Source organism: Mytilus californianus, unplaced genomic scaffold (genome assembly GCF_021869535.1).
Source record: "Mytilus californianus isolate M0D057914Y unplaced genomic scaffold, xbMytCali1.0.p SCAF_3, whole genome shotgun sequence".
Taxonomy (NCBI): domain Eukaryota; kingdom Metazoa; phylum Mollusca; class Bivalvia; order Mytilida; family Mytilidae; genus Mytilus; species Mytilus californianus.
The window spans coordinates 25,912,501-25,940,277 of record NW_026262679.1 but is presented as its reverse complement, the minus strand read 5'-3'; the positions used below and the strand labels follow the sequence as shown (position 1 = coordinate 25,940,277).

The 27,777-nt window shown below is 32.4% G+C and overlaps 1 protein-coding gene across 3 annotated transcripts; it reads left to right on the top strand.

Moving 5' to 3' along the window:
• Nucleotides 1-1,236: 1,236 nt before the first annotated feature.
• LOC127734225 (myogenesis-regulating glycosidase-like) lies at nt 1,237-20,880 on the top strand. 3 transcript variants are annotated; one of them, XM_052243992.1, is made up of 4 exons: nt 1,237-1,324; nt 9,395-9,584; nt 10,695-10,721; nt 14,300-20,880. In XM_052243992.1, exons 1-4 carry the CDS (start codon nt 1,287-1,289, stop codon nt 16,241-16,243), a joined length of 2,199 nt encoding a protein of 732 aa, XP_052099952.1. In that variant the 5' UTR covers nt 1,237-1,286; the 3' UTR covers nt 16,244-20,880. The 3 variants fall into 3 exon arrangements, with proteins under 3 accessions (XP_052099952.1, XP_052099954.1, XP_052099953.1); XM_052243994.1 differs by lacking the exon at nt 10,695-10,721; XM_052243993.1 differs by lacking the exons at nt 1,237-1,324; nt 9,395-9,584; nt 10,695-10,721 and adding an exon at nt 13,290-13,679.
• Nucleotides 20,881-27,777: the final 6,897 nt, after the last annotated feature.

Here is a 27,777-nt window from a genome sequence, read left to right as displayed (position 1 = left end):
AGAGATATGTCAATGATGAACATTTACTAGGCGGTAATGTAAAAAATGGACTTAAAATGCTATAAGAGACTTTAACAACAGCTCTGATAAAAACACCATTCAGTGACAGTACTGCAGTTACAGCAGCTAAAATATTGGGAGCAATGTAAGCCATCCAGTTTCATTTCAGACTGATCACCTGAGCCGGCGCACCTCTGGAGATTGTTGTGATACAGCGCCGAAACAGCCTTGGAAGGAGGACTTCACCTGATGATGGAACTGGATCAGCATCTTCATGATGTTTACAAGGTAAACTATATTTGTTTGTCACGTTTGTTCTAGATTTTTTTATGGAGATAACATGAGAATATTATATGACCCCTTGTCTATACCTTTGTAATTTGGTTTGTGAGAATAAAGATGTATAACCTAATTTGGAATAATATTATATTGTAATTAAGCAACAACCCTCAAACTTTATTATTTTCTTTCATCATTCTTGAGCTAGATGAAATCTACAACATTTTACAGTGTTATTAAGAAAAAGTTTTTCACTACTTTCATCACTTTTACCTCAAGATCCACATGTACTGTTTTCGGCTGAAACATGTAGCCTATGTCAAGACAAATTGTAAATGCAAACAACTTAAATAACATTAAGCTAGCATAAATTAATGTTCATGGCTTAATAATGATGAGTATTATTGAACCAATTATTAGGTTATTCAACCAAGGTATAAGGTTTTCCTAAAATGGGCTATCGAAAATGATACAGGTGAACGGATTAATCCGGCGCTAAAATGGGCTAATATTGTCTGCGCTAAAATATATAATAGTAATTTAATTTTTTTTCGATAAAATGTCTTGAGACCAAGCAAATGATTTGCCAATATTTAAATACTGCATTCTACTTGAAGATAAAATTTCAGCAGTCTGTCATTAATCTGAGCCGCGTTTCACACAGCAACGTCATAAGAAGTGAAGGAACACACGTTGAAAAACATATTTTGATCAGTGTTGTTTCAGACTATAGATAAAAGCAAATTGGTTTAAACATTGAAAAAAACTGAATACCAGTCGCAATGACATTACAACAATAACAGTAGAAATATAAACGTTGGGCAATAATTCTAGATAATTCAGAAATAGAGACATAAAAGGGCCGAAACGACAAAGGTTGATTCTTAGGCCGAACTTGTGTCATGGCGAAACGTTCTCTTTTAAACGCGGACGTAGATGAAAACACCATTTTTTTGTTACATTTTGAGATAATCCCCATAAGTCACCGGAAACATCAGAAAATAAACATGGAATCGAGTAACGAATCGGCAGAAAACAACGGAGGGTAATCAACATAAATTGACATATCTAGTCTTAATTTTCCGCCTGAAATGTTTAAGTATAAACAGTTGTTATTAACCTTAAATTATGTGTATAATAACAGTGTGTTTAAGTACAGAATATTCTTTACTGTAAAGGGTACACGGTTATTACTACCTGACTACAGTACAGGCCAGTTTAGGTTAAGGTTCATCATAATCTTTTGGCAAATAGGACCGTATTTATATCACAAATTTTATTCTGAGTACAGACAAACCTGTGCACCTGGTAAAGTTTTAAGGCATTACAGGAACTACATATAGAGATATTACATTTTAAACAGGTTGGGAACAACCCCTCAAATGAGGCATAACCCCTCAAAGTAACACTATCCCTTTTTTCAGGGGTAAATTTCAAGTGATAATTTTTTTTTAAAACAACTTTTAAGTACAAAAGGGGGATCAACTGAACTTGGCGACCACAATACTTGTATACTAGTATTGTCAACAATACTCGTATATAATTAATGTACAAGTTTGTACAAAAAATTTAAAAAATCAATAGGGTTTGTTATTATTCATTGATGTGTTTGATTAACAACTTGTTGGTGTTTTTATTTATTCATGATAACAAAAACATACTTAAATTAATCTGGGACTATTATACTAATAGTATAATAGACCCAGAATTAATACACAAGAAAATATGTACAAAGAAATCACAATAATAAATCAGAAATGTTCATATTGTGCAGCTGTAAGCAGGGTGATTCTCATCTGGTCAATTGTCTTTGTGTCCATGTCTGTATGCTGACGCATGATGTTGATGAATTATAGTCATTTCGTACCCTAACCATATCGTACCCTGGCAAAAAACATTCGTACCCTGACCATTTCGTTACAAAAAATGAATAAATGTTTCTAATTTTCTATCCTGAAATACATATTTTTTAAATCATTACATTACTTTTGAATATTTTCGAGTAAAGGCAGTAATAATTACTCTACTTCAATGTATTTATATTTTATATAAACAATACTATGACAATACTTGTACACAATACTTGTACATTAATTATATACAAGTATTGTGGACAATACTAGTATACAAGTATTGTGGTCGCCAAGTTCAGTTGATCCCAAAAGGGCACATATTTACATTATTTGCAGAAACTTTTCCCAAAGAACAATATGTCTATCTGGTATTATATCGACAAAACATGTCCATGAATTTTGGAATATTCATGGACTTCAATATTCTTTATTATTGAAAATAAAAGGACCCCTCTTTTAGAAAAGTTGTTCCAAATATAATGAATTTTCCCCCTTTTAAGTTAAAAAGGCTAAGTTTTTCTTTAGTCTCTTTTACAACAGCAAAATAACCCCTTGTCTGAGGGACAGTCCCTCGTTTAAGGGATATCCCTAATTGGGGGGGGTTTGTTCCCAAGAGTACACGACAACTCGTACCTTCACCAACTCATACCCTAGTTTTACCAATTCGAACCCAATATTTTTCATAATTGATTCAAATCACAGCTAACTTAATGCTAATTAGTAGTCATTAGAATTTTTTGATTATATGAAATTGTTTGAACGGCAATTTATTTGATATGCATATTAAATGATTATAATCATTCAATATACTAATCAGTGATCATTATTGGATAATAGACCTACAAAAAAAGAATGGGTATGTTTAATAAGAAATAAACATAGAGAAGTATATAAAAACGAAAAATCGGTATAAATGCAGCACCAAAATAAATACATGTAAACCATTTGGACTTTGTTTAATCCATGTGCTGGCTTTATGGTTTCAAAAGGATTTGAAAGGTATTCATTATATATACACTAGCACAAACGCAAAATTCAGTAAAAATATCCTTTTCCAATATTCAATATATATATATGGATCGTTCAAGCTTGAGATGATGTTCTATGTATTCTTATATACCAACAAGGGTTAAAATTAATGAATTAAGTACTTTACAATTAAAGACTTATGCCGCATTTAAAAAAAGCATGTTAAAAAAAACATATCAGTAGATCTATTGCAAAATAAAAATAACAATTAAATTTTCAATTTAACCTAATACATGTAATAAATGAAACACAATAATGCTAAAAAAAATATTAGGTACGAGTTGGTAAAAATAGGGTACAAGTTGGCTAAGGTATGAGTTGAAATGTATCTGTTCCCAACCTGTTAAATGCATTTTATCTGGGACTATTATACTATAATATTATATAGTATAATAGTCCCAGAACATATGCCAATTATAAAATAAGCAACAGTGTGAGAATAAAACGAAAATGGCAAGAATTAAGATGCATGATTAACAAGGAAATTGAAACAGCCCACAACAACTACATCAACAACCTAATATTACATACATGGGGGACTTATATTTGCTTGAGAGCAACAAAAACTCATCTATTGCCATGGCACGTTTATTTAAAAGAGACAGTTACTGGTCTGTTGTCAAATGCATAGTACAACTATACTCTTCTGAACAAAAATTCCACGATTTTAACATAGTCAAAAGTTAATAATGGCGCCACCAGCCTTGTGGTCTAGAATTTTAGAAGTTGATTCATCATCAGCTCACATACAATACACTGAACGGGATCGTTTTTAATTCCTCCACCATATTACGTACATGGGGAACATTTGCTTGCCTCCCCATGCTGCTAAACTTATATTTGCTTGAGAGCAACAAAAACACATCTATTGCCATGGCACGTTTATTTAAAAGAGACAGATTACAACACTTTTTCCAGCAATCAATCAACAGAGGAACCATCCTAGATGAATGGAAAAGTCTTATATATGCCCATTATTCAAGAAGAAAGACAGAACCATCCAGAGTAATTACAGACCAGTATCTCTAACATGTATTACTTGCAAACTACTAGAACATGTCATTTGCTCGAACCTAATGCAGCACTTTGAAGATCACAACATCCAAAATAGCTGACAACATGCATTTAGAAAACGACACAGCTGCGAAACCCAACTCATTAACGTGATACACAACTGGGCGACTGCAATTGACAACAGGAAACAAACTGATATATTTATTTTGGATTTTGAAAAAGCATTTGACACCGTGCCACACAAGCTATTAAAAAGTAAACTTCACAAATATGGTGTGCCGAAAAACATCTTGAATTGGATTAATGCCTTCATATCTACAAGATCTCAGTGTGTCGTAGTGAATGGAATTAAATCTGAAACATCAACAGTACTGTCAGGAGTACCTCAAGGAACATTTCTTGGTCCCATCCTATTTCTAGTCTATATCAACGACATAGCAGAAAATGTAACATCTGCAATTAGGATGTTCGCCGACGACTGTGTATGCTACAGAGAAATAAAAAACGAAGATGACTGTGCAGAACTACAGAAAGATATAGGTAACTGGGCAACTAATTGAGGTATGCGATTTCAACCAATTAAATGTAACATGATGACATTGAGTTGCAAGAAGAAAACAACACCATTGAATATACACTAGAAGATACCAAACTCCAGTTCTTAACATCTATTAAATATGTAAGAGTCAACATCACCAATGACCTACACTGGGGAAAGCACATAGAGGAGATATGCAACAAATCTTACAGGACACTAGGATTATTGAAAAGAAACCTTTCATCATGTCCCCTTGAAGTTAAACCCCACATATAAAGGACTCATAAGACCTGTCCTTGAATATGCGAGCACTGCCTGGGACCCACATCAAATATATCTTCATGATCAACTTGAAAGTGTACAGGAAAGAGCAGCAAGGTTTATAACATCAAACTACAATTACAACCCAGGAAGCATGGCAGCAATTTTAGACCAGCTGCAACTACCATCCCTAAAAAGATCGTTGAACCCAAAACAGACTTATCCTCTTCTGCAAAGGCATACACGGTAAAGCCAACTTACCATCTGATCAACTGAAAAAACTATCTAGGACAACCAAGAACATGCATAGCCAACATTTCCTGAGGCTGCAAACAAAAACACGCTATTAAAATTCAGCTTCATACCAAACACAATTAAAGATTGGAACCTATTACCACCGGATATTTTCACCACGATTCAAACAGCAGAAGAACCAGCTAAAACTTTCAGTGATACAGTGTTCTCCCCAGGATTTTTGGATAGCACCAGGGTAACGCGTGTGAACAGCTTGGTGAAATGATTCATACAATCAGTTGTGTCGCGTTGCGTCGCTATATTTCTAGTTACTGCAGTTTTCATGTCTCTTGTTTAGTTTTAATACTGTGGTACTGTGTTATGTCAGAATATTATTGGTTAAAAGATCAATAAACAGTTTGTATACTTTTAATATTTTTTAAAAACAAATAAAACATGATTCATTACATAATATTCATCTAAATTTAAAGTAATTAAATTTTTTATAAAATCCATGATCAATAAAAATAAAATATCATTCAAACAGGAACATATAAATTGTTAGATATACTGTTCCCAGATTCAATTTAAAAAACTTTCTAGTTTCTAGAAAGAAAGTTGTTGTATGTGAAAGGATTCCTGTCATAAGGAGATTTAAAATTATCAAGAACAAAATTGTGTAATAATTTGAACCAGTTTCTATCTTAAATTTTAATAAAAAGAAATTTTTCATAAATTTTAAAACATTTTGCCATAGATTTCATGAACATGTCAATATTAACCTTTCTTGTCTTTGGTGATAATCAAACATAGATACAGACTTAATACTGCACTGAAATATAAATCTTTATTTGTCATGATCCATTTAAAAAGAATTCCTGAATCTATAAATTTATCTTAGGTCTATAGATCTTTAAGTAGCATATTCAATGTCAACAACAAAGTCTCCCTATTTTCCCGCCTAAATGACAGGAAATAGATATAAATAGATTTAACATGTGCTTATGGATTAAAATTACAAGATCACTTCTGTTATTCATTAATGATCATATGGATATATAGTCCGAGATTACTCTGACGTCCAACGGCTGTTTTGCCAGACAAGCTGGGGCCGTGGGACGTCAGAGCTCGTCCCATATCAAAAAGTGGATATTTGCCCGTCCAAAATAGATGCGCTGCTTCGTCGCTTCTGGTACCAACGGACGGCCTTGGAATTATATAAATCGGGTATCAATTTGTTCATTTTTCATTTATCTCTTCATTTATGTAAGTTTCACCTACCTGCCACCCTTTGTTTTCTCATATTTAAACAGTTTTCACAGTGACCCACCGATTCTGGCATTTTGACTTTCATTTTGAAAGATTGTCATGTGATCACGAGAAAAAAGTAAGGCACAATGGACTATGGGAAATGATGTATGCATATGACCCTAGGTCAATATGAATATTTAATCTAACACCTCGCTCATTTACGATGCAAACAATGTAAATATCAGAGAGCTTCCGAATGTTATCGTGGTTGGCACTAAATGCTTAATACCGATCTCCTGTAAAGGAGGTGAAAAATCGTGGTTGGCTACTAAATGTTAAATATCGATCTCCTATAAAGGAGGTGAAAAAAGTATAAATATTTGCATATTTGAGTCTCGAGGTCGCAAAATCTCTCGTAACTTGACGGCCATTTGAAAATAAAAGTAAAAATGTCTGAATCGATGGGTCACTGTGAAAACTGTCTAAATATGAGAAAATAAAGGGTGGCAGGTAGGTGAAACTTACATAAATGAAGAGATAAATGAAAAATGAACAAATTGATACCCGATTTATATAATTCCAAGGCCGTCCGTTGGCACCAGAAGCGACGAAGCAGCGCATCTATTTTGGACGGGCAAATATCCACTTTTTGATATGGGACGAGCTCTGACGTCCCACGGCCCCAGCTTGTCTGGCAAAACAGCCGTTGGACGTCAGAGTAATCTCGGACTAATGGATATATATATCCAGTTTGAAGGTACAGTCATGCATTTTATTTATAAAATAGAATAGATTGCAGTTAATTGTAAATAATCTTGAATATTCTACGTGAACTAACTGGGTCATGTGATCCTTCCCCTTTGGATTACTTGTTGACAGTTTGAAACCGGAATATCATGCAATAACTATGGCATAATTAAACATAATTTTGGCCATGGTTTAATCAGAGACATATCAAACTATAATATAAGTATTGAGCTAACTTTATAATGTACAAAATATGTACCGTCGTGTGTACAACTATCGGATCAACACCGTTTGTTTACAAAGTATTTGCCGACTTGTCAGGTGGTGAGTGAAGCCTTAAAATAGTTATCTTTGATCATAAAGTTATGATCTCTAAATTAAAACACAAAAGAATCATGTAAAAAGTGTTAATTACATCGATTAAATCCAATCAACAAAGGTTAACCTCATAAAGCTAAATCGATCACGTGGTGTAAACAATCCGTGTTCAACTGGTTTGGACTGGTCAAATTTCACCTGGAATTTTATACCGCACGGAAAAGATTTAACAAGTCGTTTAAAACTTTACCGATTTACGCTTTTTTAACTGAAAATTTTAGCACCACGGAGAAAAATTATACATCGCGGTAAGAACGATACCACCACGGTGAAAAATTATACATCGCGGGCCCGCGGTCCTTTAAGGGCCTGGGGAGAACACTGTGATATTGTAAGGGGGGTCTCACTTAAGTAAATTACTTTACGCACATGCAGTGTAGTAATATCCCTGGATGTTTCACCATATACCTATCAAGATGAAGATCATCACAGATTTTATATTACAGAAAATTATAAACTATTAGAATATTAACAATCAGTATGTAATACTATGTATATTAGATTGCATGTGTTGTTTGTGTGGATATTATATGAACTTTGTGATTTGTATTAATTTATATGCTCTATATGGGCCCTTTAATTAGGAATAAAGACATTTGATTTAAACTTTTATGGATTTTTGGGAAAAAAAAGCACAGCAAAATCCAGTTAAGTTTTCAATTTTCTAAAACATTAAATGGATTTGAATTTTATTTACCTAGAGCATGCTATGCTTTAAAACTTTTCCGGATGCACAGGTTTGTCCGTACTAAGAGTAAATTTTGAGTGAAAACGAGCCATTTTAGCAAAAGGGTCCACATTAACCTTAACTGGCTGTATTCATTCTGACTGAGGTTCAAAGAAATTATACCATCAAGTTTAACTATACAAATTACTTGGCATTATGAATATATATCTATATCTTTTCCCATGCATACGGCTTAATTTTGATGCCATCTGAATCCCTAGCCAACAACATACATGTTGCTCTATTCAGGAAAACTAAAAAACAAAAATCATTGTGTATTCAAAGATAAGAGGCAAAATTCCTACTTTGCACTTTTTAGATCACAAAGTAGCAGGTTCATGAACAATGATGAAGGTTTAAAGTTTTTAATCTGACCAAAATACTACCAACTTTTACAAAGAAATAGTTGTGATATAACAGTATTTTAGCTCTCTTGTTTTTTTCCATAAATTTACATGACCAACATAAATGTCATAAATATAGGAATACATAAAACCAAATATCAGTTTTATAACAAAGGGAATGTGTTATATACCACCATGATTTGAGTGAAATTTAATTTTTAGGAAAGAAAAGGCACATGTTGTCATTCTATAAAAAAAAATAACCTCAGTCCTGCCACAAAAATCACTACTTACATTTTAAAGCACTTGTTATCAAACCTAGAAAAAAGATTTTTAATTAGGCTTAAAAAATAATTCCTGTGTAACTTGCTGGCATCAATTAGGATCTGTAGGTACAATGTAGGCTAAGTAATTAAAAAAGATTATTTGTTTGTTTAAACACTAATTTTTAGTGCCAAACCTAAAGATTTTTTTGTCATGTTTAACAAGCACTTTTAATGTCCAACTGTTTCCCTGGAATGTAGGGTTAGCAGAAACACAAATATTTTTTTAGGCCTTGTGCAAATCATATAAGAATTATTTTATATGTATTTCTATTCTGCTTTAAATTGCAGTTTATAACCATACATGTACATGTAACTTACATGAACATGCTTCATAGTTACATACATATTAAAAATGTACACACAAAATAATCTATTATTGAATATATATGTGATACTGTTTCCTTTCTTTACAGAGAAAAAGAAAGTGATAAACTCCTTACATCTCAGAGCAGTACACAAAATGGACAAAGTCCTGCTCCCAAATCTCCTAAACAAAGCCCTAAAAACTTGGGAGTACAGAAGAAGGAAAACCTGACAGTCAGTTCAGCGAGCCATAGCTCCTTGTCTCGACCGTCAGATGTTCCAACGCTAAGAGTTACTGAGGTAAGTAACCTAAAAGAGTAATGACCATATCATTTTTTTAAACAAAATTCTGAAAATTAACTTTCATGAAATTGCTATTTAAAGACACTTTTTGCCCCTATGAATTATAGATCTTTAAAAATAAAAATTATAATTGATTGTATCTTTTGAAGTATAAGTGCTACAACCAAGTTGAACTGGTCTTTAATCAGTTGAATAAGGTGAGTGCCTTTTGAATATTTGGGCCATGGACATCATCATTTCAGTTGTGGACAAAATCTTTTTTTAAGACCTAAACAATATATATATCTTTACCAAACTCGGTTTGATAATGTCTCATGGGATGATGAAGAACCAATTAATTTTAAGGTCAAAGATCAAGGTCACATCAGTTAATGATAAACTAAAATTGGGGCAAAATTTTGGTTAATGAATGCTATCATTTGAACCATATTTTAGACTTATAGCAAACTTGGTTAGACTCTGACCCATTGTGTGAGGAAGACCCTATATTATATTTTGGTGTCAATTTGGTCATGGTCACAGTAGCTACATGTACAAATGTACATTTATTCATAATCTGAAATTGTAGGTTTCTGGATGTTATCTATTGAATCATATATACATGACTATCCAACTTGTACTAAACTTGATTTGGAAATGCCCCATGGGGTAAAGAAAACCCCTTTTAGTTTTGGTGTCGTTAGATTAAAGGTCTTTTGTTTTTCATTGGCATTATTTGGACAATGGTGTTACAATAAAAAGTTTCTTCCATTCCTTGTGGATTTGGTTACTGGGAAATGCTATTTCATATGCCTTTTTGAAGCATTCATTTTCTTCAAGTGCCCTTTTCAATTGCTAAAGCTAAAGTCCCTTTTTTAATGAAAATTTTATATGCCTTAGGATTGCCTGCTCTTGAGATTTTTTGCAATTTACTGCCCCTGCTTTAATGCCTTTTTCAATATTTCATTTTATTTGTGCAACAATTCTAATATGCATAGCATGGGCTTATCTTGCCCACCTGGCCCTGGTGTTTATTGAAATCTGGTTAACTATTATACATAGATGACAGGTGAGCAATGCAAGGTTCCTTTTACATCCTCTTGTATATTTTACCTATTAAAATTTCAGTGTTGCCATTTGTATACCTATACACAAGTGAGTTCTACTTTGTTTGTAACATGAGATTTCCTATACTAAAAATTTATTAGCATATAATTGTAATTTTAGGAGGCATTTATTGGTTTGATTTGTTATGAAAGTATCAAAAAGGAATATACTTGGTTATTGCAATGAAAAGGTAACAGGTTAATTTCAATTTCAGAAATGGGTCTACAAATTCAAGCCAGTAAATTCCACTATCTTTTATAGCAACTTCAGTAAAACTGGATTGATGGCAAAGATTAATATTGGACTTGTCATCTAGTACCTCCAATTATATTTGCTGTTCAAAGAAAAATAGGTTTGACCATTTAAAGCAAAAACAGGCATTTTTACCCCACCAGAAACCCAATAATGGAATATAGTGAATTTCCTACGTTTGATTTTGATTGATTGAATTTCAAAATCAGTGCAGAATTTTCAAGATAACCTTAATACAACAGCAGAATTTTTTGAAAACTAGTATGTTATTACTGTAATACATCTTCTTTCAATCCATTTGTTTTAGATATATGAAGATGTGGTATGAGTGCCTACTACCTTTTCTTCCCTGTGACAAATGACTATTATTATTTCATAAAAATTCTTGTTTGAAGTACCGGTAGCTAAAAAATTGTACATTAAAAATCTTTAAATTACTTCCCTACTAATTAGAAACATATAAGAATAGTTTTGCTAAATGTTTAGCATAGTTATCATTTTACTGATAACCTTATGCAGTGGTCTTCTTTGAAAGCATCTTGTTATGCAGATTTAGTCGTATCTGTCTTCCAGCAACATTCAGACCCATTATGATCATGTATAATGCTGTGTTTTCCCCTGGGTCTTTAAGCATCATGGTAATATGATGCTATATTGCTTGAATGTGATGCTTTCTGAAATTACTTTCATATAGATTGTGTTATGAATGTGGTGCTTTAATTTCACCAAAAAAGATGGTATTTCAATATTCCCTGTTTACTAGGATGTTCTTTGCAATTTGTGTGGAGAACAGTGCAGTATAGGTTTAGTAGTATTTACTGAAGTTGCTATACAAGTCAGCTGTAATACTGAGTCATCTTTTAACCATAACAATAAATGTGAAGTCATATTGTAGGTCACAAAATTTAACAGGCATATTCATTTTGAAGTGAACAATACTAAATACATGGTGAATTCAGTGAGTATAGATTGGTCTGTGTAGACAGACTGCTAATGATTGAGGTTGATTTTTTTCACCATAATATGAGTGGCTTTATTGAAGCAAACGATTGACATGAAATGACTATACATTGTAGATATATTGTTGCAAATAGATGTCTTAATCAATATGCAGTGAAATTTTTTAACAAATATTTTCTGGGCATTTACACTGCAATTAAAAATACCATTGAAACAGAAACAATAATACAAATGTAGATGATTACATAGATGGTTGTACTTATCACCACTCTTCCAATTTTAAGATTGTATCTCTAATTGGTTTTCAAGACTTCTATCCAGCTTGAGATGACATAAACCTTACCATCAAAGCAAGTGGCCTAGAGTTGCAATATAATAAGGATGATCTTTTATTAAATATTGAATATTCAGTTTGATTTTTAAATGTAAATGTTGTATTTTAGTCAAGTTTTAATTTGAATGGCAAATGTTAATTTTTATTCTGTACATTTACAAAACAGTTACAATTGAAAGATATGTATGATACTCATGGTACCCATTCCTGCAGTACCTACATATGTAGTGTAATATCATCCAGTGATACAGTACTCCAGAGCTTATGTTTGACATCAGAATTTTCTTGATCAAGACCAAAGTTATTTTCTTCTTTTTTTACTGATTCAAGAAGAAGAAGTCTTCAACAAGAATATTTTTTTTATTTTATAAATGGTTCTTGTTTATGATACTTGTTATGAAAAGTTTCACTGTATTTTTTAGTAGAAAAAAATCTTACTGAATTGTTCAAGTGTATAAAATATATATAATGTGCTATAGTTTAGGTTTATAGGAATTAACGTTAGAAAAATAAATTTTGCATAGATAGTTGGATATGCATCTTATTAGCTTGCATAATATAAAAATAGTTATCTCAAGAGACAGTGTTAATTACATGTATGAATGAGCATGATTTATTTCTTATTATGTAAGTTAAGTACAGTAATAACTATTTAATTTCAATAGTTACTAGTCAGGTGAAATTTCATGGTTACAGTGCTTACGATCATTCCTATACAAATCATTAAAGCTGATCAATATAGTGATGATGACAATAGAACTATTTCACAACCAAAACCCTGCATGAGTTAACCATTTTTTTGCAAGTGGTGAGATAAAAAAGAATTTTATCAAGAACTATACTATTGAAATCATTGAAACAGCTTGCTTCAGATTACTTTGTCTCATATTTACCAAAGTTCTTCCTGAGCAATTTTGATTTCAACACCTGATAATTTTTACTCACTTGATGGAAAATTGGATAACACATATATGGTTTTGGTTGTAAAATAGTCTCTATATTGAGTAGGACTATAATATATATAAATATTAAAAATATTATGATCGTATAATACTACTTTTATGGCTATATGATAAATTTATCTATTTAACTAGTGTTTAAGGAATTATTATGGACATAGAAAAAAAAACGAAGAAAAATTTCGTTTTCTTTACTAGTATTCAAGGATCAGTTATATAACATGTAAGGGGATTAAGCTGTAAAAAGGGTTTAACACTATTATGAAGTGCAATAAAGACGTAATTAATGACATCATTGACATGATCACGCCTTACATAATCTTTGTGAATAAAATTCTTTTGTACGTCACTTCTTTGCCAGGGAAGCTAAGAATTATGAAGAAATATAAAAAGAATATTGCTAATGAGAGGACAGGGAATTCTTACATTGTTAAAAAAATGCTTCATCAATGTGATCAGGATATTATATCATTTGAACAAGAGACGAACAACTCTCCTGAGGTAAAGTCAGTTATTTTATTTGTTTTTCATTGTAACTTTGGGGGCAGTTTGGGTTGGGATAGGATTAATTTGAGGTCTGAGTAGCTAGTTAAGACTGTTTACTGATGTAAATAAATGTAGTGGTAAGTACTGTTTGTGATAACAATATTAAAGGTCATAAGGTTCTCAGTACCATATATATAGATAGGTTTCGATTGACACAATTTGAGCAAGAGTTACTTCCCTTTTGTTGCCATGTTGGAGGGCTATTAGTGCGCAAATTCCTTCCTAAATCAACTAACTTGAACTTGTTATACTGACCACTAGAATTTAGAAAAAAAGGTTTTTTTCTGAACAATTTTATTTCTTCTAGCCTCGCTTATCACTACAATCTAGTAAGGATCTCAAATTTGTGTATCAGATGTTTCAATTTGGTTTGTCAAATAAGAAAAAAAACTGTTTATCCCTCCAAAATGGCAGCAAAGGGAAGTAACTAAAACTCAAGTTACGTCATTCAAAACTTATCTATATAGATATTTTATTGATATTACTACATGTGCACATGTGTTACAGTACATAAGTTTCTTATTTTATTGGAGAAAAGATAGAAAGTAATTGAATAATCAAATTTCTATTTATAGGATCCAGCTGACAGTGAGAAGACCTCCATCAAGAGGAGAATATTGAAGGTTGCTGTAACGATCATGTTTCTTGTCATGGCAGTTGGCGTGATTGTTATATGGTCGTTACACGATGGTGGAAAGGAAAATAAACAAGCCAAGTTCATCTTCTTTCATGCTAATGATCTGTATTTGAAAATTGATACTGGACATGAAGACCAAACATCTCTTGCAGGAAGTATTGGTGGGGATCTTTTTGTTGTACCTGGTTCTGATGAAAGGGGAATAGATAAATGCAAAAGTGATGCAAAATGGTGTTTCACATGGAAAGAGAAAACAGTTTTGACAGTTGACTATGTTAAAAGAGAATTAATGGGGTGTATGGATATTTCATGGCAAAATATAACATCTATTTTCCCTACAGATTGTTATGAATTGAAAATGGGATATTGGTTTGGAATGGGTGGCAATGAAAAATGGATTGCTAATAACAATCCCTTGACTGAAGATTATTATCTACCTGGCTATGATAAACAACATGGGAATGTATATGAATTTTATTTACTTTCATCATATGGAACATCATTTTACATTGTAAGTGAAGATCCTTTTCGGTTAAGGCTAAATGAAACAGATGACACTAAGTTATGCATATCACCTGTACCAGTTGGCCCACGTATGTACACTTCACTTGAATACTCTATATGTCAAGGCGACTCAATTCAGAATACACATACTGGGGCATCACTTATGTCACATAGACAATCCACAGGTTCAAATAAAGTCAATATAACACCATATGAAAGATTTTCATGGAGTGTTGGAAATGCTGATGAACTCTTGAATGTAACAAAAGTAACAGATTTTATTGAGAAATTGAAAAAAAGAGGTTACCAATGCGGAGAAATTGAAATTGATTTTAAGTGGGAAATATTTGAAGGGGACTTTGAATTTGATTCCAATATTAAGAATACCTTGAATATTCTGAAGAACCATGACTGTCAATTTATTTTACCCATATCTCCTGTTGTGTCGTATATGTCAAAGCTGTTTGATTATGGTGTTAAAAATGAATTATTTGTCAAAGATTTGTATCAGAACACGGTCAGACTGTATAATTATGGAGACATACAAGGAGCATTATTAGACATGTCAGTGGAAAACACTAGAGATATCATGAAAGAGAAATTGAAAAGTCTGGCAAACATTATTAACATTTCAAGCTTTAAACTGAAAAAGATTCCCGTTTCTGTTCATACAGCTGCAGGGAATGGAGGAAAATTCTCTGTAAGTGGAATTTTTAGAGGTTGGATTAATGTTATTGAGAGTCTAGGAAAGATACATATCCTTGAAAATGTTTATCGAGCTCAAGATAAATCAGTACTTATTGAAGTAGGGAGTAGTATAAGTCATAATACTTTGAACCAATCATGTCTCTCCAATCCTCTTCCTACGGTTTTTACGCTAGGTATTGATGGATATCCTTATCTGTTGTCAACTGTGTCTAAAAATAACTTGACCTCTGAACTTTTTATTCGATGGTTACAATATTCAGCATTTTTCACAGGACTGACTTTACCATCAGATACACTTTTTATGAGGAACGGAACAAGGGTGTTTGTTACTAAAGTTAAAAAGTTTCGTGATGGATTTGTATCCCAGATAATACGATCTCTACAGCCTGATGTGTCTCCCAGTCAGCCTATCTTACTGCCTTTATGGTGGCATTATTCAAGCGATGAGAAGGTCTTTGCAATAGAAGATCAGTTTTTATTCAATGAAACTATTCTGATAGCTCCAGTGTTTTGTGCCGGACAGATAACAAGAGATATTTATCTTCCAGCAATAGATGGGATCTGGTCACATCAACCAACAGGCAAAAATTATAACGGAAACAAATGGATTAGAAATTTCAATGTTGGTTTAGATGGAATTCCTTACTTTAAAGCAAAAAATGTATATTGATCAAAGGTTAATGATATGCAGATATTAAAATAAGAAGCTCAACTCTTGTAGAAGATTAATTGTTTGATCATAGGAGTGCTGTGTTGAAGGAAAGTTTCATTGAATGAGTGCATTATTATTATATTAATAATTTTGTGACTTATGTGATTTGTGGTTTTGTAAGGCTGCAGTAACTGTTTTTTTTTTAATTATAATACAAAAAATAGGATGCATTAGCTAAATATAGCAGAGTTTTTGAAAAGTGGAGGTCTGAAGGTTTTGACCACCAAAATTTTGCAAAGGACTGACACAATTTTGGTATTTTGCAATAGAAATTATAGTGAGGACCAGTAGATTTTCTTCATGGACCACTAGGTAAAAAACAGATTTTGAAAATCTGATATAATAGTAATGTAAAATTATTTTTTTTAGAAGTTTGGGAAAAGGACTGAGCTTTTTGGTTCTCTCCTTCATTAACTGAATGAGATTTCCTAAAGTCTTTGATTTTGATTCAATATTTTGAGTAATTATTTTGTCTGATTCTATTTATCTTGTAACTTCAGTTTACTATAACAGTAGTGATTATACATATGATATTATAACAGAAGGTAACCGGCCCTGATTGATTCATAATATTCCTTTTAGATAAAGTTAATTGTGGAAGGTGTCCCAATATTATCTATGAATGCTAACAATGGTAAAAAGTAAAAAAAGAGCAGTAAATATATTTGATACCTTCCACTTTTGTGTGTGTGAAATAACCGTTTGAAGCTTTCTTATATATTTTATGTGGCATACAGTATTCCTAGTTCCCGGTAATTACTAAAAATAAGGTATTTAATGCAGCGTTTAGTCCATTTCCAATCCAGCTGATCAAGACCAGTTAAAAAGAAATATAGGGTATCATCATTAACATTTATTTTGAGAAATAAAAAATAAATTGCAAGAGCATAAAGTATTGTTTGATTGTTTGTTTCTTGCATAACATACAAGAACAACTATTTCATTGGGCATTAAGGATTATATTTGACAAATAAAGGCTAAATATGAAATTCACTAGGGATTCTTCAGACATTTTACTGTTTCAATTAGTTACCATGGTCTTAAATTGTTTGTCCAGATGATAAACAATGTAAGTAGTTTATGACATTGTATCTCATTTTGATTTTACTTTCTGTTGTTTTCCCCCTGAATCAATTAGATTTATTATGTGATTTTTTATTTTAGTACTAAAAATGTTCTAATGTCCCTGCTCCTAATTGTACATTGTTTATGTTGAACAGTTCCACATTTATTATTCATATATCAAATTGATTTTTGTACGATTTTATTTAAGTTGACTGAAATAATATCTTGAATTTGAAGAAGCATTTTTGTATAAATTTACAGGTTTTGAATCTATAAAGTAGTATTTGTTGTAAATTGAGGTGATTTTTATCCAACTTTAGGTGTATTGTTATTGTTTTATATATTGTCTAGTCAATTTGTATACAAATGTCAGTACGAAGTATTAATTAAATTCATTAAAAGCCAAATTGAATATTAATAATGAAAATAAAGTTGTCCGGGATATAACATCTAGTTCAATATAAATTCGTAAAAACCTGACAACTTGAAAAAACGTGATACTAATTAGTATTAAATTATATTGTGTAAAGTGTATATAATTTATTCTTTTTTCTAAAATGATGATTATTTTTTACACTTGTTTGCTTTTAAAATGGTGTATTTATTTAAAATATAGACTTTTCACAATTTAACATAAAAAGATAATTAATTTCCAATTAAATGTTGAAGTGCCAATCTGCCTAAGAGTCAAGCAGTACTGTGAAAACATGACAAACAAAAACCCGCTCAAGTCAACATTAATTTAAGTTAAAAATGTAATATAACATTTGTTTCCTTTTCCTGTTCTGTTGTTTAAAGATATAATTTGGTTGAAATGCTCTAGAAATTACCAATTAAGGGGAGCTAACTCCATAATGTGCTATCATTTTAACCAAAAGTTATCTAGAGGATTCTCGAATTACCAGACAAGCAGAAATGAAAGATCTACCATTTCTAAATCATGATGAGGGTTACTTCAAAATAGGATGGTCAAGTTGGTGTGTTTTTGTCGGTCATGTTTTGAAAATCTTTTAAATTGTGTGATTCTTACAAAGACTGGCTAGCACTTAATAGTATATAAATCTATCCAATAAAAATCTTATACTATATATATATATTCTTTAATCAAGATGTAGTAATTTTAAGCTCAATTTAAGTAAACTGCTCAATAGTATAATAAGTAAATGTGATGGGAGTGTCACAGCATTTTATTCACCATGTCTCAAACAACTAAATCAAAAATTGGTAAGGCCAGTACATGTATTAAAACAATTTTTGTTTCTTCTTTTGCGAGCATATCCTAAAGGTGTTTGGTAGTTAGATAAGTATCATTTTTTTTCAAAGAATCAATTAACACCATCAATATTAAATTTCAATGTGTTCAAACTACTTATTTCAGAATTTATAAGATGAAAATGAAAAAAATCTGTTGAAAATTTCTTTACAGGTAGTAAAGAAAGGGTAAACAGCTATTTTGTAATTTTGGTCTTCATTTTGATAGTGGAAAATGAGCTGTGAGGAATGTAATTATGTTGTGTTTCTCAATTGTGTAAATTATCATTGGTGTAGCACCAGTGTAGCATTGTAAGCACAAGTAGTGAGAGAATTGCTTACAAATAATTTTATAAAACATATTTTTTTTCAATAAGAATTTTACTACATTTGTATAATCGTTTAGCTTTTGGGGGCTGCTGCTCCCAAACCCCCTGCTTACAATTTATTTCCCACTGGATATGCCAATGATAATGTTGTTTTAATTTTTGGTTTTATACCTTTTTTTTCCCTTCTTTTTTTTTTGGAGGGGGGGGGGGAGTAGAAATAAAAGTAATGACTTTTGGGGTTGTTTTTTTTTGGTCAACAATCAGTGATGAAATTGAATATTTTATGATTCATACTTGTGTATATTTTGAACAACTCTAGTTATTGCTATTTCATATGTACAGGGTCTCAATGTTTTGCATAACAGGAAATCACTGAAGATTTAACAATATTTAAATTTTGTTTAATTTAAGACAGTTTTTATATTAACATATTGTATATTCCGTCAGATAAGTGGATTAATTGTGATCAACTAAGTAATGGTTTGAAATAATTTAATACATAATTAGTCAGCTTAAAAATTAGAACATTAGAAAAAGAAATGTTGAAAGGGTTCTTCGATTAAAGTTACATGTAATTTGATTGATCTGATGAACTATCAATGATTATACTTGCTGCAACTGATCAAATTGTAAGAACTGAATAATGCAATATATCTTTACCTAACCCAGGTTGAAATATAGTTTCTGCATAAAAAAACAAAAACCTTTTCCCTCTTTGGTATTATTTATATTTTGTTGGCTTTACAGAAACAAATTCCACTGAATCAATGCTTATACACTTACAGTTAGTTTGTATGATGATTTAATTTCTCTTTTTAATTTAAACATGTACATTCCTGTTCCATATGATTCTTATCAGTTATTACATAAATAGATCTACTAGTATATAGTATATACTATTTATGTTGTAAATTTATTGGTTATGAAATCCTTATAAATTTAGCATACATTTATCATGGTTTCAATTTTCTCTGTTTCAGATTTTGAATAAGATTTTTTATCTCGAATATTTCTATTATCATATTTTCACATACGTTTTTCTCAGACAATTGAATGATAGGTGAGCACTATTTGATTTGTGAAGTTATTTTAGGAAGAATATGTGTGGAAACATTTTATCGTTGTCTTGTTTAGGTTTTCTCTCGTCTCAACGAAAGTAGGGAAGGAGAGATTAAGGTTTGCTGTTTCCAGTAGCATTGTCGTCCGAATTTGATATAATTTGTGTAAAGGTCAGTTTAAGGGTAACCACTCATGGTAAGTCAGTAATATTTGGTAGGCCGTTGTATTAGCATTTCATTGGCCATACAGTATCATTTTGATAGAGATTATTTGGCAATGACCACTCACTATTGCTCCATTGACTTTGAAACTTTTGCTTAGTTTATGTGTTAAAATTTGTGATTAAAGTCTTCTTAAGGGAAACCAACATGACCAATAACACTAAGTCAATGATATTTTATTAGTAGGCAGTTGTAATAACCTTGGAACATCTCATTTCCATGGAGATTATTTGGCACCTTCACTAAGTCATGCTCCACTGTCTTTAACTCTTTTGCATAGTTTACTTGTTTAAGTGTTGCCATTTATATTGAAACATTTGCAATATGCTTTCAAAATTGTATATAGGCAAGACATATTTCTGTGTCAACAGTTTATTATTAAGTATATGGCTTTTGTTCAAAAATAAAACCTAAATACATGTAAAACCATACATTTATTTTTTTACAAATAAATCATTAATTCAACAAATTTTTGTAGTGTAGGTTTTGATACACAAGTATATAGTTGCTGTGTTATTTTTACATCAAAGGGTTCATGATCAAATTGACACTTTTCCAACTGTGAAATCCTGTTTGTCTACCGGTACTTATTTTGTTTTTTTATATATACATTTTGTAATATCTTGTTATGGTTTGTTGATGTTTTGATATTAAAGAAAGTAGCTTTGAATTCTGTTATTTTCTTTTTTTTATGCCCCCGCAGAGGAGGGGGCATTAAAATGTTACCCTTGTCCGTCCTTACGTACGTCCCAAAATTAGTTTCCATTCTCTAACTTTAGTTAACCAAATGTTATGAAACTTATACACAATGCTTATTACCACAAAACACAGATCAAGTTTGAATTTGGGTTGCGTCACTTTAACAGTTCATTAGTAATGTGCCTTTATAACGTTAAACGCAAGCAGGGGCATCATCTGTGCCCCCTTACAAATATAAATTATGTGAAAATCACCCTTACAGCTTTTGATGAATTTTGATGAGGTTTCTTATGAAGATTGGTATTATCAATATCTCAATCATATTCAAATACTAGTGCTGATTTAAATAAAATGTTTCATTTATGCCCGTCTGAAATCTAAAAAATGTGAAAAATTCCTGTGTAAGGTGTAACATGCAAAATTATTATGACAGGTTTAAGTAAAAAATATCTTGATTGAATTAGCAAGCCAGAACTAATTGAGAAATTTTATGTGTGATACACTTTGGATATATATATATGTGTAACTTTACCTTTTATGGGTGTTACACCTTGGATATATGCGTAACTTCACCTTCTTAAGGGATATCCCTCCTACCTTCTGATTAAATAGATATGCAATATCTCGAAGGAAATGCAGATTGAAATTTTCATTACCGGGGTAGTTATTGCCGTTGGAATTGTATGCCTTGTAAGTGCTCTTATTCTTACAATATGAATATGATCAAAATGAATCCTATTATTTGAGCAGATTTACTTGAGTTTTGCGAATGATTTTGGGTATTAGCTTGGTTCCCCGAAGCTTGATTTCAGAAACTACTTCTGTCATCATTAATCCTGTAACATTAATGCACATTATGTAAAGATTAGAAGAAGTGGTATGATTGCCAATGAAATAAATATCCACCCGAGACCAAATGATGTGGATGTTAGCAGTTATAGGACACCATACAGCCTTCGACCATGAGCAAAACCCATACTGTTATAGTCAGCTATTTAAAATGGCTAAAACATGACAAAATGTAAAATAATTTAAATGAGAAATTCAACTGCCAAATTTTTGTCGAGCCTGGGACTTCTGTCGCAGAAAGCTTGACATAAGGATAGTGATCTGGAGGTGGCCTTAACTAAGTACTGTAAATTCAGAAATTATTGCAATGTTTTTATTATCACGAAAAATGCGTCAGGGTTATAATCGCAATAATTTAAACTCGCATTTTGAAATTTTTTATATGAATTAAACAGGATTTTTCTCAATATCGCAAAAAATTAAAATCGCATTTTAGTCTAAAATGACAAAATCGCAATAATAAATGCATGCAATAATTTCTGAATTTATAGTACTTAAAAGCTTTATATTTTAGAATGTGGAAGACCTGGATGCTTCATACTTTTTATACGACCGCAAAAATTTTGTCGTCGTCCGGCATCGTCGTCGTAGTCCAAAGACACATTGGTTTTCACACTCTAACTTTAGTTTAAGTGAATGGATCTCCATGAAATTTTACCATAAGGTTCAATACCACAAAAGGAAGGTTGGGATTGATTTTGGGGGTTATGGTACCAACAGTTAAGGAATTAGGGGCCAAAAAGGGGCCAAAAATAAGCATTTTTGTAACTTCCAGACATAACTTGTGTGTTAGTGTATGGATCTCTTTGACAATGTACCACAAGGTTCCATATCACAAAGGGAATGCTGGGATTGATTTTGGGGGTAATTGCCTCAAAAGTGTAGGAATTAGGGGCCAAAAAGGGGCAAAAAACAAGCATTTTTCTAGTTTCAGGACAATAACTTGTGTGTAAGTGTATGGATCTTTATGAAATTGTACTACAAGGTTCCATATCACAAAGGAAAAGCTGGAATTGAGTTTGGGGGTAATTGCCCAAAACGTTTAGGAATAAGGGGCCAAAAAGGGGCAAAAAATAGCATTTTTCTAGTTTCCAGACAATAATTTGTGTTCAAGTGTATGGATCTCTCTGAAATTGTACTGCAAGTTACATACCACAAAGGGAAGAATGGGATTGTTTTTTGGGGGTAATTGCCTCAAAATTTTAGGAATTAGGGGCAAAAAAGGGGGAAAAAACAAGCATTTTTCTAGTTTCAGGACAATAACTTGTGTGTAAGTGTATGGATCTTTATGAAATTGTACTACAAGGTTTCATATCACAAAAGGAAAGCTTGGTTTGGGTTTTGGGGTAATTGCCCTAAACGTTTAGGAATTTGGGGCCAAAAAGGGGCCTAAAAACAAGCATTTTTCTAGTTTCCAGAAAATAACTTGTGTTCAAGTGTATGGATCTCTCTGAAATTGTACTGCAAGGTACCATACCACAAAGGGAAGGCTGGGATTGAGTTTTGGGGTGATGAATCATAAGGGGGTTCAAAAAATTTAAGGAAGGTATTTTTTTTTCTTTAAAATTTTCCATTTTAAATTGGTTATTTCTGATTTATATATAAAAGCAAATAATAATGATATGGTTTGAATAGGTAAATTAAAAAATTTTAAGTTCTTAAACCACATTCATTCTGTGTCAGAAACCTATGCTGTGTCAAATATTTAATCACAATCCAAATTCAGAGCTGTATCAAGCTTGAATGTTGTGTCCATACTTGCCCCAACTGTTCAGGGTTCGACCTCTGCGGTTGTATCAAGCTGTGCCCATAGGAGCATTTTATTATATAGATGCCTTATGTTATGAAGTTTCTGTCTGTCATATGTCCATGGTCCTTGACCTCATTTTCATGGTTCAGTGACTACTTGAAAAAGTTAAGATTTTTTGTAATGTTAACTTCTCTCTTATTATGAGTAATAAGATAACTATATTTAGTATATGCTTACCTTGCAAGGTCCTCATGCCTGTCAAGACAGTTTTCATCTGACCTCGACCTCATTTCATGGATCAGTGAACAAGGTTAAGTTTTTGTGGTCTAGTCCATATATTAGATACTATAAGCAATAGGTCTACTATATTTGGTGTATGGAATGATTGTAAGGTGTACATGTCCAACTGGCAGGTGTCTTCTGTCCTTGACCTCATTTTCATGGTTCAGTGCTTAAAGTTAAGTTTTTGTGTTTTGGTCTTTTTTTCGAATACTATATGCAATAGGTCAACTATATTTGGTGTATGAAAATATTTTACGATGTACATGTCAGTCTGGCAGATTTTATTTGACCTTGACCTCATTTTCACGGTGTATTGCTCAGTGTTAAGTTTTTGTGTTTTGGTCTGTTTTTCTTAAACTATAAGCAATAGGTCAACTTTATTTGGTGTATGGAATGATTGTTTAGGTGTATATGTCTGCCTGGCAGGTATCATCTGACCTTCACCTCATTTTCATGGTTCATTGGTCAATGTTAAGTTTGTTTCTTAGATACTATAAGCATTAGGTCAACTATATTCGGTGTTTGGAATGATTGTAAGGTGTATATGTCTGTCTGGCAGGTTTAATCTAACCTTGACCTCATTTTCATGGTTCATTGGTCAATGTTAAGTTTTCATGGTTTAGTTTGTTTCTTGGATACTGTAAACAATATGTCAACTATATTTAATGCATAGATTGATTGTAAGGTGTACATGTCTGTCTGGCATGGTTCATCTGACCTTGACCTCATTTTCATGGTTCATTAGTCAATGTCAAGTTTTCCCGATTAAGTTTGTTTCTTAGAAACTATAAGCAATAGGTCAACTTTATTTGGTGTATGGAATGATTGTAAGGTGTACTTCCGGTTTAGTTTATCTGACCTTGACCTCATTTTCTTGGATCATGTTAAGTTTATGTGATACTTGTAGTCAAGCTTTATATTTAGGACTATGAACATAAAGTTAATGATCAGTAAAACAGGCGAGACATTTCAGCCTGTGCACTCTTGTTGCTATAAGATTAATGTATAGATATAATGCTTTTTGTGATCAAGATAGATCAGCTGACTCACAGAATCAATGGTGCTTTGATTTTTGTCTTGCCTATGACAAAAGTTGCAAAATGTTAGTCAGGGATGCTAATCTTGCAGCAACATTACGATTTTTTGTCAAGTGAATTTCTCACTTTTGAATACGGTAGAACATTATTTGGTATATGGGATCTTTGCAAGGTCTACATATCTGTCAGTCAGGGTTCGCCTCACATCAACCTCTCATTTCATGGATCAGTGAAGACAGTGATCAAGATTAAGTTTTCATCATGAGGTTCATTTCTCAAATACTATAAGCAGTAGGCCAATTCTATTTGGTGTGTGGAATTATTGTAAGGTGTACATGTCTGTCTGTCAGGTTTCATCTCACCATGACCTCATTTTCATGGTTCATAAGTTAATGTTATGATTCTGTGGTTTGGTCTGTTTCACAAATACTATAAACAATAGGTCAACTATATTTAGTGTATGGAATGATTTTAGGGTGTACATATCTATCTGGCAGGGTTCATCTGACCTGTCCTTAATTTCATGGTTCATTTAACTTCATTGGTCAGTGTTACATTTACATGGTTTTATATACTTTTTAAGTTAAAAGCTATTTTTCTGCCCCCGCCGTGGCGGTGGGGGCATTAAGTTTTACCCTTGTCCATTTGTATGTCCGTACATCTGTACGTCCCAAAATTGGTCTCCGTTCTCTAACTTCAGTTTGCCTCAACCAAATGTTATGACACTTATACACAATGCTTATTACCACATAACACAGATCAAGTTTGAATTTTGGTGGCATCACTTTTACTGTTCTAGAGTTATGCCCCTTTACAAATGGAAAAATTGCTGAAATTTTTGTTTCCGTTCTCTAACTTTAGTTTGCCTCAACTAAATGGAATGAAACTTATACACAATGCTTATTACCACAAAACACAGATCAAGTTTGAATTTGAGTAGCGTCACTTTTACCATTCTAGAGATATGTCCGTTTACAAATTGAATAAAATGCTCAGCTGGGCACAGCTTGATACGACTGCAGAGGTCGAACCCTGAACAGTTGGGGCAAGTATGGACACAACATTCAAGCTTGATACAGCACTGAATTTGGATTGTGATTAAATATTTGACACAGCATAGGTTTCTGACACAGAATGAATGTGGTTTAAGAACTTAAAAATTTTTAATTTACCTATTCAAACCATATCATTATTATTTGCTTTTATATATAAATCAGAAATAACCAATATAAAATGGAAAAATTTAAAGAAAAAAAAATTCCTCCCCCACATTTTTTTTAACCCCCTTATGATTCATCACCCCAAACTCAATCCCAGCCTTCCCTTTGTGGTATGGTACCTTGCAGTACAATTTCAGAGAGATCCATACACTTGAACACAAGTTATTGTCCTGAAACTAGAAAAATGCTTGTTTTTAGGCCCCTTTTTGGCCCCAAATTCCTTAACGCTTAGGGCAATTACCCCCAAACTCAAACCCAGTTTTCCCTTTGTGATATGGAACCTTGCAGTACAATTTCATAAAGATCCATACACTTACACACAAGTTATTGTCCTGAAAATAGAAAAATGCTTGTTTTTTGCCCTTTTTGGCCCCTAATTCCTAAAATTTTGAGGCAATTACCCCCAAAATCAATCCCAGCCTTCCCTTTGTGGTATGGTACCTTACAGTACAATTTCAGAGAGATCCATACACTTGAACACAAGTTATTGTCTGGAAACTAGAAAAATGCTTGTTTTTAGGCCCCTTTTTGGCCCCAAATTCCTAAACGTTTAGGGCAATTACCCCCAAACTCAAACCCAGCTTTCCCTTTGTGATATGGAACCTTGTAGTACAATTTCAAAGATCTATACACTTACACACAAGTTATTGTCCTGAAACTAGAAAAATGCTTGTTTTTTGCCCCTTTTTGGCCCCTAATTCCTAAAATTTTGAGGCAATTACCCCCAAAATCAATCCCAGCCTTCCCTTTGTGGTATGTACCTAACAGTACAATTTCAGAGAGATCCATACACTTGAACACAAGTTATTGTCTGGAAACTAGAAAAATGCTTATTTTTGGCCCCTTTTGGCCCCTTATTCCTAAACGTTATGGGCAATTACCCCCAAACTCAATTCCAGCTTTCCCTTTGTGATATGGAACCTTGTAGTACAATTTCAGAAAGATCCATACACTTACACACAAGTAATTATCATGAAACTAGAAAAATGCTTGTTTTTTTACCCTTTTTGGCCCCTAATTCCTAAAATTTTGAGGCAATTACCCCCAAAATCAATCCCAGCATTCCCTTTGTGATATGGAACCTTGTGGTACAATGTCAAAGAGATCCATACACTAACACACAAGTTATGTCTGGAAGTTACAAAAATGCTTATTTTTGGCCCCTTATTCCTTAACTGTTGGTACCATAACCCCCAAAATCAATCCCAACCTTCCTTTTGTGGTATTGAACCTTATGGTAAAATTTCATAGAGATCCATTCACTTAAACTAAAGTTAGAGTGCGAAAACCAATGTGTCTTCGGACGACGCCGACGACGACAACGCCAACGTCATACATGTACCAATATACGACCACAAAAATTTTTTTGCGGTCGTATAAAAATGGCAGAATTTTTTTGTTTCTGTTCTCTAACTTTAGTTTGCCTCAAACAATTGTTATGAAACTTATGAAACTGTGCAATGTTTATAACCACAAAACACAGATCAAGTTTGAATTTTGGTGGCCTCACTTTCACTGTTATTGAGTTATGCACCTTTACAAATGGAAAAATTGCTGAATTTTTCGTTTTTGTTTTCTAACTTAAGTTGCCTTAAGCAAATGTTATGAAACTTATACACAATGCCTATTACAACAAAAATCAGATCAAGTACAAATTTGTGTAGTGTCACTTTTACCGTACTTAAGTTATGTCTCTTTATAACGTTATATGCAAGCGGGGGCATCATCTG